Genomic DNA, 21267 nt, shown 5'->3' on the forward strand with positions numbered 1-21267 from the left:
TAAATGAGACCTTAAAACAAATAGGAACCATCTATTGTCTTCTGAACTGTTGTATGCCATTATAATGATTGTGGTGTAGACACTTTGTACCAACTACTGTTTCCTGGAGTATTTATTAAGTAAGAAATGAGGCATTTAATAAACATAGAACACAATACTGTTTCCCTAAATGTATTATTCTGTGAGCAATAACTGGAGTGTGAAAACGTTGATGCAACAACTGTGTCTTTAATAGATTATTCAGTCAGGAGTAATTGAGGCGTGGATCCTCTGTAGCCATTACTGTGTCCTATTAACCAGTAGGTCTTCATCTGACCCTTTCCCTGTAAATTAAAAACATTTGCATACAATATATCACTCCTAATTTTGGAATTTTACGGTCGCCATCATGAGCTGATTGGCCATTATGACAAAAGTGTGTCAGAAATCATATATGATATTCTTCCTCAGTCATAATAACCTTCCATCATTACCGAACTGAACAAAGAAATAACACGACGGGTGCCGTATACGGTACAAGAAATGCTTACTCTTCCGGAGCATCTGATTTCACTCCCAATTTTAGTGGAGTTTGTGTTGTTTCTTAATCATTATTTATAACTGTTGATGTAAATGTCCTTTGGTTTTGTGAGCCTTTGTTTACTCCTTGGTTTTGATTGTTATTGTCTTGTAACTGTTAATGTAAATGTCCCTTGGTTTTGCAAGTCTTTGTTTACTCCTTGGTTTTGATTGTTATTGTCTTTGTTAAGTTCATGATGATCAGTCTCTATTTTTTAGTGTAAATTGTTGGGTTGTTTACGTGAATTTGTCATTCTTCAATTTATGAGTTAATGTTTACCCTTCTGTCCCCTTAATGAAGCATGACTTTTGTCTTACAGTCCAAAGTTATCCGTCACATGGAAATCACTCAATAAAGGCAACAGTAGTATAACGCTGTTCGCAATTTATAATTCGATTGAGAAAAAAAACAAATCCGGGTTTCAAACTAAACCTGAGGGAAACTCATTAAATATAAAAGAGGGACGAAAGATACCAGAGCGACAGTCAAACTCATAAATCGAAAATAAACTGACAACGCCATGGCTAAAAATGAAAAACAAAAAGAGACAAACAATAGTACAAATGACACAACATATTAAAGAATAAACAACACGAACCCCACCAAAAACTAGGGATGATCTCAGGTGCTCCAGAATGGTAAGCAGATCCTGCTCCACATGTGGCACCCTTCGAGTTGCTTATGTGATAACAAATCCGGTAAATAGTATATTTCGGTAGGTCACACTAATTACAGGGAGGGGGATTGTAGTAACGACGTAAAGAACATATCCGATATCATTTGTAAAATGGTTATTCCATAACTCGTGATGGCGTCCGTAAAATTAACGAAGGGATGATTTCAACTTCACCATTATAAGAGAAGAACTACGACAAAACAGAAACACAACATTAAAACGTAACACACACAGAAACGAACTATAATATAACAATTCGACTGGCTAGTGATTACAGTAGTAACTACTTAGACTACTCGGCCACCGATGCCCCTTTTTTCGTAAAGAAATGAACTGATAAAAAATCTTTCTTAATTTAATTTTTATAAATAGTGTGTCATACATGGGATACCAATATAATAATAAATTAGTCATGTAAGTTACGGACTTCAGTCCACGATTTTGTTTTCGACATCATTATTAGGGAGGAAATCTATAACAAAACATGAATCCATTTAAAGGTTTGAGTGACCATATTTAATTTGAGTATACCTTGGTAGTCATTTCATCCCTTTCTCTGACATATAACAATGATATGAGGTACCTTTATTGGCATGTCACTTGTTTCTCTGACTTACCACGATGTGATTAGTTACATTTATTGTACCGCCAACTGTTTCTCTGACCTTCAGTGATGTGACTAGTAACTTGTAACCTGTTTATCGTACCTACCACGATGTGATCAGCTACCTTAGTGTCATGTCACCCCTTTCTCTGACCTACCACGATGTGATTAATTACCTTTATTGTCATGTCGCCTTTTTCTCTGACCTACCACGATGTGATAAGTTACCGTAATTAACATTTTACCTGTTTCTCTGACCTACCACGATGTGATAAGTAACCTTTATTGCCATGTTGCCTTTTTATCTGACCTACCACGATGTGATAAGTTACTTTTATTGTCATGTCACCTGTTTATCTGACCTACCACGATGTGATAATTTACCTTTTATTGTCATGTCGCCTTTTTCTCTGACCTACCACGATGTGACAAGTTACCGTAATTATCATTTTACCTGTTTCTCTGACCTACCACGATGTGTTAAGTTACCTTTATTGCCGTGTTGCCTTTTTGTCTGACCTACCACGATGTGTTAAGTTACCTTTATTGCCGTGTTGCCTTTTTATCTGACCTACCACGATGTGATTATTTACCTTTATTGTCATGTCGCCTTTTTCTCTGACCTACCACAATGTAATTATTTACCTTTATTGTCATGTCTCCTTTTTCTCTGACCTACCACGATGTGATAAGGTACCTTTATTGACATGTCGCTTTTTTCTCTGACCTATCACGATGTGATTAGTTACCTTTATTGCCATGTCACCTCTTTCTCTAACCTACCACGATGTGAGAGCTACCTATATTGCCATGTCGCTTTTTTCTCTGACCTACCACGATGTGATTAGTTACCTTTATTGTCATGTCACCTCTTTCTCTGACCTACCACGATGTAATGAGTGAACTTAATGTCATATCACCTCTTTATTTGACCTTCCAAGTTATGATAAGTTACCTTTATCGTCATGTCGTCTGTTTTACTGATCTACCATGATGTGATAAGTTACCTTTATTGTCATTTCACTTGTTTATCTGACCTACCACGATGTGATAAGTTACCTTAACTATTATTCATGTCACATCTTTATTTGACCTTCCAAGTTATGATAAGTTACCTTTATTGTCATTTCACTTGTCTGACCTACAACATGTACAATAATATTAGTTTTGTCTGACCTACCACGATGTGATAAGTTACTTTTATTGTCATGTCACCTGGTTATCTGACCTACCACGATGTGATTAATTACCTTTATTGTCATGTCACATCTTTATTTGACCTACCATGATGTGATAAGTTACCTTAACTATTATTCATGTCACATCTTTATTTGACCTACCATGATGTGATAAGTTACCTTTGTTGTCATGTCACCTGTTTATCTGACCTACCACGATATGATTATTTACCTTTATTGTCAGGTCGCATTTTTCTCTGACCTACCACGATGTAATTATTTACCTTTGTTGCCATGTCGCCTTTTTCTCTGACCTACCACGATGTGATAAGGTACCTTTATTGCCATGTCGCCTTTTTCTCTGACCTACCACGATGTGATTAGTTACCTTTATTGTCATGTCACCTCTTTTTCTGACCTACCACGATGTAATGAGTGAACTTAATGTCATGTCACCTCTTTTTTTGACCTTCCAAGTTATGATAAGTTACATTTATCGTCATGTCGTCTGTTTTACTGATCTACCATGATGTGATAAGTTACCTTTATTGTCATTTCACCTGTTTATCTGATCTACCATGATGTGATAAGTTACCTTTATTGTCATGTCACCTGTTTATCTGACCTACAACAATAATATTATTTACCTTTATTGTCATGTCACCTCTTTCTCTAGTGAGAAACTCTGGGTATGCGTCTAAAGCTTCTTTTGTAGCAGACGATATCTGAATCATACCAGCTGAAACATTATAAAAATCATATATTCTTAATTATTAAATTATTAATGTAGATAGCGGGACAGTATAGTTACCAGATATATATGGGTAATAATGTTCCGTTTTTGGTTTGTTTCTAGTTTTTTTTATGGTGGCTACTCTATATATTTAATTATTGCCAATGAAATAGCAGATACTCTTTAGCTCCTCGTTCATCTTTTGAAGACGTTTATGTCACAACCCATGTTATTTCTTATACACAGGTATATTATAGGAGTAATACCACCATTCATATTCCCATATTAGTCTTTGTTAAATATGCACTACAAAAATGGGCAGAATTGATTTTATGTTCCTATTATCCTGTCTAGTACTGTACACGAAATTGACAAAATGATAATAACCATCACCGGAAGTAAACCATTCAAATTGTCACACTGATTTGCCTTGGATACAAGCTTTAACAGGAATGTGACCCCATGTTTCCTAAATTTTCTATTGAAAAAAACAAATAAAAAAGACTGGAGGTTTGACACACCAAAGATGTATATGTAGGACTTTATGTTTTGCTGGGTGTGACGTATTGATATGGTGGTATCACATCGTTTACATTGTGTTGAAACATTTTGTTTTTGTTTTGAGGGAAACATTTTATGCAACATTCCTTGTTCTGTTACATCATTGATTCAGGTTGTAGAGGGTTGAGCCCTCGTAAACACGTTAAAGTCCGCCACATTCTTTATGTGGGACTCATATATCAGGAGTTTGTTAGTCAGTTGTAATTGTTGTTTATTGTTTGTAATATCTGTTCGTCGTTTTCTGCATGTTATACATGAGGCCGTTGGTTTTTATTTCTTTCCACATTATTTCACATTTTCTAATCAGAGGCCTATTACAGATTTGATTCACATTTCATTATGACGTGAGCTTTATAGCTCAATTGTAGGAAGTCTACGGTGATCAAAATATAATTGTTTAAATCCACTTTCTTTAGACAAGTTGTACATTTGTCACATTGAAAATATTACAACATCTCTTTATTCTAAATTGTTATTTTGTGATTTAACTTAGTACAATTTGTGTCTTGAAACTAATTTATTTCATCGTTGTACTAAATAATTTACTTTTATACATTACATATAAAAAGAAGATGTGGTATGATGGTCAATAACAAATCTTCACAAAAGACCTAATGGCACACACATAAATAACTACAACTATATACCATTATACGGCCTTCAACAATGACGAACGTCCATACCGAAAAGTCGGCTTTTAACGGACCCAACATGACAATGTAAAACAATTCCAACGAGAAACTAACGGACTGAATTTTGTACAAAACAATTAACGAAAAAAAAATTATTACTGAGCAACATACGACCCCTACTGAAGTACAGGCTCCCAACTTGGACAGCTGCATACATATTGTGATGGGCATTTAGTTTTTAAATGTTATTGACATGTGTTTAAGATGAATAATAATATATTTTCAACATGGTAAACAGTTTCATTAAATATCTTTGTGCTCACGTTTTCCAGACGATTCCATTCTCGATGCTACATTGACAGTGTCACCAAACAAACAGTACCGAGGCATCTTAGTACCTACTACTCCAGCTACAACTGGACCTATATCATATATTCCATAAAATAAACTAAAATGAATTAGAACATGCTGATATGATAATGATATCGAAAGTAATCGAGCAAAACGTTTCACAGAAATTGTTCATTACAACAGTGTCTTTACGTTTAACGAAAGTGTATTTGACATAAGAAATGAGGAAGTTTTGATTCATTAACAAAACTTATCATTTGAAAATTGAGAAGACATTTTTTTAAATTTGAAACAAAGCTTATACACAAATACACAAACTGGATCTTGCAACTATGTTCCAGATTATTGATTACAAGAACCAATAGCATATTATAGTGTAATGGACGGAGAACGTACTCAAAATTCAAAAAACATGTTATATTATTTGATTTAAAATGTTTAAAGATTTATAACATTTACGGCATGATACAATTACAGAACCCAAGACTAGTTGTTTGTTGTGTTTGTTTTTCTCTATCTGCAATCTTAATATAATCATTAGGCTTGTACAACATAGGTTTTAAAAAGTCGTGTCCTTGAATAATAAATTAAAGTTGACCGCAATAAATACTGACGTTTTAAATCAAAAGGACATTTACTATGATTAAGACAAAAAACTACGATACTAAATCTCATTTTAAGCTTAGCTCAGATTTGTCAAAGAAGGTCAAAGACAGTGATATTCTAATATTGACTTGCAAGTCAATATCACAATCTCATGTGACCTTTGATTTGACCTCTTAGCTAAAAGTGGGTTAGGCATGTTCAACTATTGAATAGAAAAACTTTTAACATTGACAGTGAAACAAAGTTGAACCATTTCGTTAGCTGTTTCGGTCCTCGAAAAATCAGCCTGATGAAGGTAAAAACAAGAATATTTTTGGTTCGCCTAATTCACAAGATCGAATTGACCTCAATAAATCCAATTTCAATTGTTTACCATGTTTACTATATATCTGTTTGTATACCTACCTTTGTTTATATCGGATTGACTGATCATCTGCAGTTCTTGAAGGTCATTTTGATACTTAATTCGATGGCGTCTAAACTAAATTACATCTTAAATAATGATGCATATTATCGAGTCCATGCAATGTTAATAGTTTATTTTATACTTTTTTGTCGTTTGAATATTTGTTTTTTTTTACTATTTTACAAATCAAATACAATAATTTGAGTCTAATGCCCCCCTTTATTGTGTAGAGTTTCGTCTACTTATGTCATCAATATCACTCCCTTTTATTACAATTAGATAAAGTGTAGTACCTGAATTGATGCCTATTCGAACTTTCCATCTTTCCTGTGGAATATGCGGAACCGTAGCTTCACTGACTGTACTCATGATTTCTAATGACATTGATGCTACTTCTGTTGCATGTCTTGTCCTGTTCTTTGTAGGTACTGGTAGACCTGAGGCAACCATGTAGGCATCGCCTGAAACAACTATATACTGTAAAATGCATGACTGAAATAATCGGAACAATGGTTAATGAGAGAGCAATTTCATATACCTCATCATTATAAATAGGTCACCACAAGGCAGTAATATTATTACTATTATATAGTTATAAAATTATAAGAAACACTGTGCAGAAAGTTCGATATCATTCATTTGCACATATTTATTCTTCAAATAATATATTCGTCTAGCATATAGAAAACAAACAGCTAAAAACAAGTGCCCGATATGAAAAGCGGATAGACTGTATTGCTCAAATATACCTGGATATATAAGAACTCCAAAAATCCCGACATAGTTGCAGGATAGCAGGTTCAACGCCTAACATGCCTAAGGTCAATTGTAAAATAGATCAAGCTTATTCAGGGCGTGAACAAAAAAAACATAATAAAAATATAGGATTCTGCCAAGAAAGTAGAGCGCGATGGCTTGGTTTATGTTGGAAATGAATGAACCTCTGCAATTAGCGACCTTGTCAACGATCCTAGAGAACTGATATAGCGTCTTAATTCAAACTTGACGTGGATGCGTTCATAACGCACAGTAAAAATGACATCACTATTAAAACACCAATTTCAATTCTGATCAAAGTCAAGTAAGGAACCACTTCTTTATAAAACCTACCCATTATTGGTTTTGTATTTTTGTATGTACTCAACACGTATGAAATATATTTGCCACTGAACGTCATAGCACAAAAAGCAACCATCAAATGGTTTGTCTATATTATACATTATCAATGATTTGTTTTAATCTTTGATAATGTCCTTTGTAAATATATATTGTAGCCTCCGATGACTAAAAGTTCATGTCGGATATAAGTTCTAATGACAACGAGCTATTGAGTCAATGGTAAATGTGCATTGGTTGTGGACAATGTAACAAACAAATTAATAATACACATCAAGAAATTGAATGTAGATGTATCATTTCATAATATCAAATTTGAAGTTATTCACATTACACCGTTTATTAAAATGTTTCATATTTTACACGTTTTTGCATACATACCTATAGTTTCTACTTTATAGACGTCGAAGGCTTCAAGTTTTGCGTCCATCATAATATATAATAAGTTTAACATGTAGATAACCTGCATTGGAGTGCTTTTTGAACATATGTCAGTGAAACCAGCAATATCAGAAAAATATATTGACACTGAATCATATTGCTTCGGAATTATCGGCTTCTTCTTCATCATTCTTCTGGCTATAGATATAGGAAGCAACTGATACAACAAACGTTCCGAACGTCTACGTTCCTTCTCAAGGTCATATGTTTTGTTCCTGAGTGAATTCGCGAATAGTTGAAGTTTGTTTGTAAGTGTGTAAACGAAGGTCACAGTAATTGGAAACAATAATATTGCACAAACCATCTTTATCACATTTATAATCAATTTTTTCTTCAATGATTTTACGTAGTCTTCGAGCATTCCTATTATTTCCTAAAATTAAAAAAAAATCTCTGTTATTCTTCGAATGTTACCTTACTTATAAGACGCTATTATCGGCTTAAGCTATAGTAGTAATCGATTAGTGACCCGTGTAGAGCAGGACATGTGTACTCCTTTCGGAGCACCTGCTATTACACCTAGTTTTCTGTTAAATGCATTGTTTTGTGTTTATTGCTGTTGTCTTTTGGTCCTTTTTGTTTTCGATTAATAAGTTTTAATGACCTGTTCGTATCTTTCTCCTCTTTCTAGTAAAAATTAGATTGAAACAGTAACATTAAAAAAAATGTAAATAAATGTTTTAAGTAGATATAGGAGGATTTAATGTGTAGCCATTGCGACAACTCTCCATCAAAGTCACATTTTGTAAAAAGAAATAAACTATCATAAGTGATCATTTTTCATTCTTCTTGTCCTGTTTCTGTAATTCTATTATGTGTTGTGTAATGGATCTTTTATTATAATGTAGATAATAACTTTGTCTCTCCGTAATATAAACATATTTATTAACAATACTAATTTCGCGAAGATGTGATAAATAATAACAAATTGAAAACAACACGTTTAATTTCTTGCGTCCGAAGCGCTTTTCTGGATTTACCTTCATCCGGACGGCTCAATGCCAATCATTTGAAATCCGAAGATGTATAAGTACCGAAACCGTTAAAGAGCTATATGTCAAAAATACTTGAAATAAATAGCCAAATTCATCTAAAGTCAACTTTGCCTGAGGGAGTTGAAAAAAGTCACATTACGAATTTCAGTTGATTTGATGCCCACTAGCTGACTGGACACATTTGTAGGTCACAACTAGCACATTCAATCTCAACTCTGTCGTTCCATAATAATATGTACCTGCGATAAGATATCCTGAATTTCTTTCAGTAGATCTATATAACTAGTGATGTGATTGTACCATGCAATACTGGTTTCAGTAGATCCGCCAGTTGAATTATTAGCCAATATATCTGCCCTCATGCTGTTTATAACTGATTCTAGTTCACTTGAGGTATACCGACTGTTTATTTGATTGTGTACTGTGGTAGAATACTGCATACTTCTTGTCAAATAGCTTAGTCCAAGTGTTGCCTTTTCTTTGTACCATAAAAGTTCTGGTGATGAAACACCTCCTGCAAGTATAAGTTGATTATGATGGTCTTAACTTAACTTGTAGTTTTAAAATTGAAAATATCTTTACTAAATACGTTACGATACCTCGGTAGAAACATTCTTATCATTCAGTGATCACATGGCATAGTTTGCAACTGATCTCTGAATTTATGTCATGTGTGTTATTAAATCACACATGGGCAACCCTCAAAGATATTTTCATTCAAACTCCTCAGTTATAACCAAACTTACAGTTGGTGACGTAAATTTCTGTGACATATTTGGTCTCTTGTGGAGAGCTGTGTCATTGACAACCATACCTCATGTATATACGATCCGATGGATACATCTGTTGTAGGGTTGTCACTGACTCAGACGTATTTATGAATATAATTATTTTCTGTGACCGTATCTTACATTAATTTGTAGGATCCTTTACTTTAGATAATTTAGCTGATCTGTAACAATAACATCTTCATGCCTTATATATCATGTACTGTAGTACGCCGCTAGATTAAAACTGACGTAGAAAGGTAACACATGGCCAGCGAAAGCTCTTTTTTTTTGAGAGCCCAGGTGGTCGTGTGGTCTAACGGGACGGCTGCAGTGCAGGCGATTTGGTGTCACGATATCACAGTAGCATGGGTTCGAATCCCGGCGAGGGAAGAACCAAAAATTTGCGAAAGCAAATTTACAGATCTAACATTGTTGGGTTGATGTTTAGACGAGTTGTATGCCCAAATGTTATGCCTCTCTAATGGACGTCCAATTTTTAGCTTCTCTAATCAACGTCCGTTTTGGAAACAGAATACAAAACTGACTAGAAACGATAGCAGCTGAAACCTTAAGAACTTTAAATATAATATATTACAAAGTAGAACAATTATGTAAACAGGTTGTGATATCAATTTTTAAATTTCAGAGATTACATCATCATGAAAAATAAGGAGATGTGGTATGATTTTCAAAAGGACAAATATCCATATAGTTCAAATAAAGTAATGTGAGCAATTAGAGGCAACTGTACGACTTCCAACACTGATAAAAAAAAGGCTGTAAAAGGCCACGACATGAATAATGTAAAAAATTCAAATCAGAAAATTAACGGTCTTAATTATGAAAAAAAAACCAATCCCGAAAAGCAAATAGGACCTACATAAACCATCGACCACCACTGCATTGCATGCCCATAAATAATATATTGGGGATAAACATGTGTGTCAGCACTTAACTTAGAACATTTGTGAAACAGTAAAACATAAAAACCTAATGCCAATTTCTTGCGTAAATGTTTCACTTCAGGTCAAAAATTTGTTGAAAAATATCTTACAGAGTCTAAATTAAGCTGTACTTCTTTATTTCGTCTTTTGTTGAAGACTGAATACTGCTCCTAGATGTCATTTGGTTCTCTTTGTCGTTTGGTTGCTTTCTCATTGACCTACACTTACATGAGTTTAGTAATATGAAAATGAATGACACACGATTATGTAAATCGATTGGATTAACTTTTTATGAAGATACACATTAATTGCATGTCATCTATTTCGAGTTGAAAAAAATCTATATGGACAGTATGACTTTTTTTGTGTAAATGTTTGAAAGTTCAATTGTCAATAGAACCCTAAAAAACATGAACATGTATAATTATCGCACCGCGGGTAAATTATCACGTTATGATTGCTTTAACGCCGTCACGTGGTGACCCCTTATGAGACCATGAGACCATAGGGGGTGAGTAAATTTCATAGGGGGTTAATGACGCGTTAATGGTAACGTCATCTATTACGGTTGTTGTATTTCATTGTTTATTTTTCATCAAAACGCAGCAGAAAAAGTCCAGGGAGCGATAAATTCGTTATACGGTTAACCACTGACCCCCTACGGACCATAGAAGGTGAATAAAATCAATAGGGGGTTCGGCCGGTTAACCACTGACCCCCTACGGACCATAGAAGGTGAATAAAATCCATAGGGGGTTCGGCCTCCGGCCTCACCCCCTATGGTTTTTTCTAACCCTCTAAAATTGATCCGTAGGGGGTCCGTAGCGAACCATATAACTTATAGTATACGTGCAGTAATTTATTATTTATTGCTATTTGACATTAATTGGACGTCGTTTTGGCAATACATGACGTTACATTGGACGTCCATAAGAGTGTTTAAAAATATTGGACGTCGATTTGAGGAACAGACGTCGATTAGGGACCGGGCGTCGATTAGAGACCGGACGTCGATCTGAGTCTAACATATATATATAACAAGTATAAACTGAAAAGTACGTTCAAACCTATGATTTTTAAGATCTTGAATTTTAAGAGTCAATATAGGATGAACGGATCATATAAACCGGAGGGAAAATATGATACAAGCCAAAACGAAAAAAAAATAAACAATTCTAAATTGAAAACTACGTTCAAACCTATGATTGCGTTGGATAAAAACCGCAATTTTTATACGTGTGCATGTAAAACAAATTCCGTTGTAGAAAGGGTCTAAAACAGAACAAGCAACATTTTCAAAAGACCAAAAAAATGAAAAAGTATATTTAAATAAAACGCATTTGACTAACAGGTCAAACAACTGATATTCTTTAACCTTGCTGACTGCTAATGGCGATTGCCAAATAAAATTGATTACAAGATGTAACAAAATGTTTCTTAATATAAATTTAATACTAAACAGAAAACAATAAACTTGTGGCCAAGATGTTATGCCACAAACATAAGGTGTCAATATTTGTGTGTACACCAGATCCAGATTTCGACAATAAATGTCTCTTCAGTGATGTAAGGGATCGAAACGGTATTATGAAGGCCATATAATTTACGCTCTATTTAAGATAGACTCTTGAATTTTAAGAGTCAATATAGGATGAACGGATCTTATAAACCGGAGGTAAAATATGATACAAACCCAAACGAAAAAATATAAACAAGTCTAAATTGGAAGGCTTATAATTTACCCTCAATATATATATATATTTACAGTTCCAATCCAAAAATCCAAAAATCAACACTACACAAAGCAAAAAGCACAGACAATCCAAAATGAACTGACTATGTCATGGCAAGTAACGAAAACGATAAAAGGACACACATCAGTGTATAAAACACGACATGAGTATGAGCAACACAAACCCTACCAAATCAGAAGATAATCTCAAATGCCCAAACGGGAGAAAAACGTCGACACTCGGCTGGGGAAACACATTTGAATAAAATCTTACATATGAGTCAAGGGGGCGATTACACAATTGTTTCAACAGTATCACTAGACAGCTGTCAACTCTACAGTTATAAACTTTTGCAATACGGTGTGTTCGATTTCTATTTTAATTGTAAGGAATGCCAGAGTTTCGCCATCTTATGTAAACCTTTTTATGTATCCTATAATGTCTTTTTTTATTTTTGTTTTGTTGATAAGCTGTCAAAACTCTTCAATCGTTATCCTATACAACGATTCTAAAATGTAAAATTGTATTAAAATTGAAATATAACCCAGTTTTATTGATGTACTAATGTGACCTGATTATGAATATAATGAGCTGTGTTTGACATCGGCTTATTTCCTTTTCTGACTTTTTCAGAGATAATGTATCGTTGACATTATATTACTTGATCAATTAAAATCAAGAAAGCGTCCCTACTATTTAAAGAGTACAAATAGTTTATTACGATACGATTAACTAAATGTCAATAAAAGTTAACATGTTTGTTGACTAGGCTGCGACAGGAACAAAAGTAAATGCAAACGAATTTCAAATTTACCGTTTTTGTTCTTTATATTGTATATTATATAATAACAACTTGATGTATGTACACACATTAAACTAAAAGCAAACCTGTAAAACAATATACAACTACGGAATGAAAGGATTCTGACTTGGAACAGGAACATATACAATGTGGATTGGTTAAAAACGTTTTTAGACCTTGATGAAATGATAACATTTATCCTGCAACTTCTTTAATACATTAATTCGAATGGATGTTTAACGGCGTTGTTATAGAAACTGTCATTACTACTGCTCTCGGATTGGTACGTACAGCGACTAACTATATCTGTTTATGATACTCAGAAAAAATCAAATACAGTCAAGTAATTCATATTAAAGAAAGTTAATGATTCAATTAACCGTGAACCCTTTCAAAGATTTGACAGATTTTCTCAAGTACAGTTAGATGATCTTTGATGTCGACTTATATATCATGGGTTTTCGACGTTTATATTTCTAAGATTGATATCGTCTGTCTTATCTTTTACAATATAATTAAATGTGCGATCCATGTCTGTTTTGCGTGATTTGAGATCATCATGTGAAATTTCTCTAACTAGGTATAGCGTGGAGGTACTCGTCAATTTCAAAAGCAAACCAACATCGTTTAAGGTAGCACAATACAAAGATTTTTCATCCCCAATCAGAGATCTTAAAACTGATGTAATTCCACTCATCCTTCTTTAAATTTTATAAATGAGGTACCAAAAGAAAGAAGAACTAGATTTGCCATTGCAAGCAATAGCGGATGGCACCCTTTCCCTATTGCCAGGCCAGCGGCAGCCATTTAAAAATTTTATGCTGTTTCCATGGCAACGGCGGCCATTTTGGAAATTCGAAACTCAAAAGTTAAGTACACATAAGCTAGGCAACATTTGTTATAAGTTTCATTAAATTTAAAGCATTTTGAAGTTTTTCATAATTTTGCTGTTCCCATGGTAACGGCGGCAATTTTGAATATTCCAAAGTCAAACCCCCGCTGCAATTTTCTCCCTCCATAATCATATATACCATCATATACCATTCAATGTCTCTAGAATAAATTTAACATTGATGTTCTGGAATGTTCTGTGAAAATTCAAAGTTTTGACCTTTTTGCATTGTTTTCATGGTAACAACAGATATTTTGGAAATTCCAACGCCAAATTCCACATCTTCCAATGTTGCTCATCGTGACTGTGAAGTTTCATTAAGTTTGGAACATTTTGAGATTTTTGAAATTTTTGGAGTAGTTTCCATGGCAACATAGTAGTTCCAATGAGTGCCAAAATCATCCAACACCTGTATATACTGGGCACCTTCATTGTATTAAAATGTAATGATTCTGAGTTAAAGCATATCCAAACAGTTCACCAAAACAAAAAACTGGATTTTTTCACATTTGTTCCGTTTCCATGGTAACGGCAGCCATCTTGAAAGTGCCAACCCCAAAAAGCAAATCTTCATATGGTGGTTAACAATATGGTATAGTTCCATCTTCTTGGGTCCATTCACATTAGAGTTCCAGACTGGACAAAAATGTGTGGAAGAAAAATAAATATAAAAATAAAAAAAACTAGATTTGCCATTGCAAGCAATAGCGGATGGCACCCTTCCCCCATTGCCAGGTGAGCGGCAGCCATTTTGAAAATTCCAAAGTCAAAGAGCTCATCTACAGATGTCTATTAACATTCTTGTAAAGTTTCATCAATTTTGGAGCATTTTGAATTTTTTGAAATTTTTGCTATTTCCATGGTAACGGGTACCATTTCCAAAATTCCAAAGACAGGTGCCACTTTGGGACATGCCATGTTACATATCCATGAAGTTGTAGAAGGTTTGATACTTATATTGTTGCAGGAAATTCAGCTTCAATGTGTTTTCCCATAGGGCCAATGTTAAACTTTCGCCCTGTTTCCATGACAATGGCGGCCATTTTGGAATTTCCTAATATTGTAAAAACATCTAGACATACCAAGGAACTTTACCATAAAGTTTCATCCAGCTAGGTCTTATAATAAAAGATTTAGAATTTGCATTTTTTTTCACATTTTATCAGTTTCCATGGCAACAGCAGCCATCTTGATGATGCCATACCCTGTTTGCAAAACTTCATATGCTGGGTAACATTATGGTATAGTTCCATGACCATTCGATCATACAGTGCCAAGATATGGCCTGGACAAAAAGCGTGGAAGAAAAATAAAAATAACTAGATTTGTAATTGCTAGCAATAACGGATGGCACCCTCGTCCCCCCATTGCCAGGCGAGCGGCAGCCATTTTGGAAATATCAAAGTCAAAGAGTGCATCTACACCTGCAAGTTATCATTTTTGCAAAATTTCATTAAGTTTGGAGCATTTTGAAATTTTGGACAATTTTGCTGTTTCCATGGTTACGGCGGCCATTTTGGAAATTCCAACTTCAAAATGCAACTCCGCACATGCTAGTCACTATTCCTGTAAAGTTTCATCCAGTTTGCAGCACTTATTTTTTTTTTGGAAATTTTGAACATTTGTGCTGCAACCATGGTTACAGTAGATAATTCCAAAATTCTAAAAGCGTACATCTCATTGCCACATGTCATGTTATATGTCAGTACAGTTTCATTTACTTTGATGCACTACTCTCTGAGAAAATGCTGATTTTATGCATTTTTCCATAGGGTCAATGCAAAACTTGGCCCTAGTTTCCATGACAACGGCGGCCATTTTGAACTATCCAAATATTGTCTTGACATCTTGGCTTACTGGAGAACATTTTCATAAAGTTTCATCCAGTTGGATCTTATAACGAAAGAGTTAGAATTTTTGATATTTTACCTGTTTCCATGGTAACGGCAGCCATTTTGAAAATTCCAAAGTCAAACTGGAAATCAGCACATGCCAGTTACCATTCCTGTGGAGTTTCTTCCAGTTTGGACCACTTTGATTTTTTTCGCATTTGTGCTGTTTCCATGGAAACGGCGGCCATCTTTTACCATTCCATAGCAAGGTGCACAACTTCAAATGGGGGCCCTCATTATGTTATAGTTCCAACAATATTGAATCACTCAATTCTTAGAAACACGATGGACAAAATGTGTGGAAGAATAATAAAAATAACTAGATTTGTAATTGCTAGCAATAACGGATGGCACCCTTCCCCCATTGCCAGGTGAGCGGCAGCCATTTTGAAAATTCCAAAGTCAAAGAGCGCAATTACACATGTCTATTAACATTGTTGTAAAATTTCATAAAGTTTGGAGCAATTTGAAACTTTTGAAATTTTTGCTGTTTCCATGGTAACGGTTACCTTTTCCAAAATTCCAAAGACAGGTGCCACTTTGAAACATGCCATGTTACATATCCATGTAGTTTCATTGAGTTTGATCTTCCTTGTGAACGGAGTAAATGCTACTTTAAGGTTTTCCCATAGGGTTTAATGGTAAAATGTATTTAGTTTCCATGGCAATGTAGTAGTTCCAAAGATTCTCAAAATCCCCTAAAACTTGTATATAGTGGACACCAACAATATATGAAAATTAGATGATTTTGTGTTCATGCATACTCAAATTATTCACCAAAAACAAAAATTTTATTTTTCACATTTGTTCCGTTTCCATGGTAACGGTGGCCATCTTGAAAATGCCATACCCCGATTGCAAATCTGCACCTGCTGGTTAACATTATGGTATAGTTCCATAACATTTGGTTCATCCAATTCCAAGATATAAGCTGGACTAAAAAAGTGGAAGAAAAATAATAAGAAAAAAAGAAACGTAGAATAACAATATGTCACCCAAACTCCGTTTAGGGTGCCATAATAAGAAAAAAAAGAAACGTAGAATAACAATATGTCACCCCAACTCCGTTGAGGGTGCCATAACTAGAATTGCTATTGCAAGCAATAGCGGATGTCACCCTACTCCCATTGCCACTAAGCGGCAGCCATTTCAAAAATTTTTAACAGTGAATGCACATATTTGCATGGCTATACATTTTTCTGTAAATTTTCAGGACATTTAGATCATTTTTTAAAATAGTATCGAATTCATAACAGTGTGGCTATGGACATTGATTGGCGCACTTTAATATCCCATTGACTGGGACAGATTAGGTGAACGATCGTCTATAACGCCCATTGCTCACGACGTCCTTATATAAACATTTAAACCGTGGGGTCACCAAAGGTTCTCAACGCCTATATAAAATAATTCGAAATACTAATCAGGAATTTGTGTTTTGATTTATATTGATTAATTAAACGTCCTTTACTTGTGTTTTTGTTATGTTTCGACAATCAATTTTCATAATAAGATATCGCAAAGCCATGTTCTTTCAGAAAAAAAGAATGACTTACTGAATGCATGTATTGATTGATTATCTTTTTCGGATTTAACAATTTCGATTGTCGAGTTATGTAATCTTTTAACTTTTATCTGGTCTAATTTTATTTTAGAACGAATGCATAATCCACTTTCAAAAGTTGTGCAAATACGAAACATAAAGACAAAATATACTTCTGCCCTGTCTTTTTCGTACTTGAAAGTTATTGGATAGTAAGAAAGCTATTTGGATTAAACCTTGTGAAATTTGCATGCATTTACGTTATTGTATTGGCAAAATGTATCATTTGGTGTATATAGGAAACTTAAACCGTTCTGCTATACTGCTACTATACTTGTGAAAAACACTTGGCAACAGAAACGCATTCATCTTATCTATATAAAAAAAATCGACCCAATTTACATAGAAATGGACGTCTTCGTGCATTTATGATCGCAAATAAAATATGTTCCGGACCTTATGAGTATTTGGACCTTACGTGTATGGTTGGACCATATTAGTATACCCTTATGGTCATGATATATGCGTATGGTCCAAATACTCATTTGGTCCGGAACACATACATGATATTCTGTGCGTTGTCGGTCGTCTATTAATTTTTTTCTTTTGTTGATGGATTTGACGTCTTTCTGTGAGTGATTATTTGTTCATGACTTAAAACTTACTTGCAAATAATTTAAAAACAAGACTTGATTTATAAAAATGTCCAAACAAACCATGATTTTTTTTTAAACATACATCACATCCATTGCAAAAGGCTAAAATTCGCCAGGTCTTTAATTTCAACTAAGTGAGTTGACTAAATTAATGTTGCGGACCATTTTCCAATTTCCATGCGGTATCCCTATTTTTTTTTTCTCGCTCATCTTTTATGTTTGTTTTTTTCATCCCAAGACCTCTTGGAGCTTTCATTCTATAAAGTGTGTATTTTGCTAATGGTCGAAGGCCATACGGGGACCTATAGCTTGATAACGCCTGTTGGTCCTTGGAAAGAATGTGTCTGATTGTCTATCACACTTCATATTCTTATTTTAACATGCAGTTATATCTATGATAAGAATGAAAATTGAATTGTCATTGAGACAAAAACCCAACAAAAGAGCAAAAAAAAAAAAAGAAAAAAAAAGCCCAAGGCAACATGTAGATCTTTCGTATCAAGGGAATTGCTATAAATATATTTATTTCAGGTATTAGTATTAGGCCATACTCAAGTTATAAAATAGATCTTGTCGTCAACTTTTGCAACCAGCTTCTATGTTTATATAATGCACTGTTCATCTTTTTTGGGCTTCGACTTTTCAATTGGACAGACAATTTTGTTTTCGACTGTTTTAAAAAGATGCATTTTTTTACAAAATCATACAAGTAAGGAGTCTCTGGCCTTTGGTAGTGTTGTATGTTAATTAATGTTTGTTTATTTATTTGTTTAGGAAATAAGTATGACGTACATTTTCACTGAACTAGGACACTTTTTATAATAGTTTTTCGATATCGCTCGGGCAAAAATAATCACGAATATAATGCCTACCCATGCATTGAAAAAAACGGGTATAAACTACACAGTGCAGCTTCCAACAAGAATACAAGATTTATTGATTTTCAAAATGCGACCAAAGTTAAAAATTTGCTCGCAGCGGAAAAAATTCAACAGTTTGATTTCATTGAAATAAAATAATTGTTATGATTTACACACCGTTACTTTTTCCAATATAAATATTCGAACTATTTTGTTTGTTGTTTCCTTATAAATTTACATCATTTTTAAAAAGACCACGCGTCTTCGATATTTAGAAGACTATAAAAGCGATGTTCATTATCTTTCTTCTGCTGTAAGTTTAATTCAGTTATTTTGTGTCATAATTGCCATCTCGTATGTTTTAAATTTGAATAAAGAAGATTCAGGTTGTCTTATACGTCAATGATACACACAAAAAAACACGATAACAAATAAAATAAGGTGCAACATTCATTCTCCATGAAAAGAATACATCACATGGATGTAATTTTTGTAAGAAAAATACCAAGAAGTTGTGTGTTGGACTTGAAGAGCCAAGGCAAACTGACAAATATCTGAATGAACGAATCGATTTATGGTATATAAAAAAAAACAAAGCCCACATGGTTAGCATTGAATACATACAAGGCCACTCTTAAATGATCACAACGTAGAAGTTTTTGTTCTCTTAATCAATAAGATATTTTCTGAAATAACGCGGGTCCCTATTAACTTAAAAGTTTTTTTGTTTTTTTTTACCATGAATAAACTTTTTTTAATAATAACTAGATTTGCCATTGCAAGCAATAGCGGATGGCACCCTTCCCCCATTGCCAGGCGAGCGGCAGCCATTTTGAAAATTCCAAAATCATATAGTGCATCTACTCATGCCAATTGTCAATTTTGTAAAGTTTCATTAAGTTTGGAGAACTTTGAAATTTTTGAAATTTTTGCTGTTCCCATGGTAACGGCGGCCATTTTGAATATTCCAAAGTCAAACCCCCGCTGCAATTTTTTCCTTCCATAATCATATATACCATCATATACCATTTAATGTCTCTAGAATACATTTAACATTGATGTTCTGGAATGTTCTGTGAAAATTCAAAGTTTTGACCTTTTTGCATTGTTTCCATGGTATCTACAGATATTTTGGAAATTCCAACGCCGAATTCCACATCTTCCAATGTTGCTCATCGTAACTGTAAAGTTTCATAAAGTTTGGAGCATTTTGATATTTTTGAAATTTTTGGTTTAGTTTCCATGGCAACATAGTAGGTCCAATGAGTGCCAAAATCATCCAATACCTGTATATAGTCGGCACCTTCATTGTATTAAAATATGATGATTCTGAGTTTAAGCATATTCAAACAGTTCACCAAAACAAAAAACAGAAATTTTTCACATTTGTTTCGTTTCCATGGCAACGGCAGCCATCTTGATGGTGCCATACCCCATTGCACTATAGAATGTTGTGGTCTACATTATGGTATAGTTCCATCAATATTGTTCAAGCCAATTCCGAGAAATAGAATGGACAAAAAAGTGTGGAAGAATAAATATAATAATTAAAGGTCTTTCCATCAAAACAATGTATTTTGATATGAAAAGTTGTGAAACTAAGTTTAAAATGTCATTTCAATCGTCAAATGATAGCTCCTAGTAAGCTGATTCCAAAAATATATTGTTTCCATACATTTTTTTTTTAAATAAGGGAGATAATTTGTTACTTCCGGTTTGAAAAATGTTACTTCCGATTATATTTGAATATTTACTTGACACTGATTCCAAAAATATCTGGTTCTATATACTTTTATATTAATAAAGTACAAAAAAATAGCTATTTCCGGTTTACAAAAGGTCACTTCCGGTTGTTTTTTACAAGGTTAAATGGTTTGATATCTTTTTCTAAAAGTTGTATATCTTTATCATGTATACATATAGAATTAAAGCAAAGGTCAAAATCTAGAACGTCAAATTAAGCTATGACCTTGAGATCAATTTCAAGGTCATAAACCAAGGACCTCAAATCAAAAGACCATAGGTCTTAATTATATTTAGTTAATGAGTTATATCACCAAACGCGTATTTTTAAATACAAGAGGGGAGAAAACTCCCTTTTACATTCAACGTACGCTTGCAATCAAAATTTACATCTTACGACATGTCGCAACTAACAATTTAGTAAAAATAATTTGTTGATATCTTATACAGTCTTTGGATATAAGTGAAAATAAGCCAAATTCAAATATTAGAATATGACCTTGACCTTTGACCTTGACCTAATTTTCATTTTTTTGGACCAAGGACCTCAAATCAAAAGATCCTAGGTCTCTAT

General features: G+C 33.9%; 1 protein-coding gene across 1 annotated transcript; it reads right to left on the reverse strand.

The window, feature by feature from the left end:
- Window positions 1-236: 236 nt before the first annotated feature.
- Window positions 237-7852, reverse strand: LOC143056186 (atrial natriuretic peptide receptor 2-like). Its single transcript, XM_076229267.1, has 5 exons — window positions 7804-7852; window positions 6600-6767; window positions 5267-5365; window positions 3665-3756; window positions 237-323 (listed from the first exon to the last, which is right to left on the reverse strand). The coding sequence occupies exons 1-5, from the start codon at window positions 7850-7852 to the stop codon at window positions 237-239; spliced, it is 495 nt and encodes a 164-aa protein (XP_076085382.1).
- Between the last annotated feature and the right edge of the window lie 13415 nt (window positions 7853-21267).

Source organism: Mytilus galloprovincialis, chromosome 13 (assembly GCF_965363235.1).
Source record: "Mytilus galloprovincialis chromosome 13, xbMytGall1.hap1.1, whole genome shotgun sequence".
Classification (NCBI taxonomy): Eukaryota; Metazoa; Mollusca; class Bivalvia; order Mytilida; family Mytilidae; genus Mytilus; species Mytilus galloprovincialis.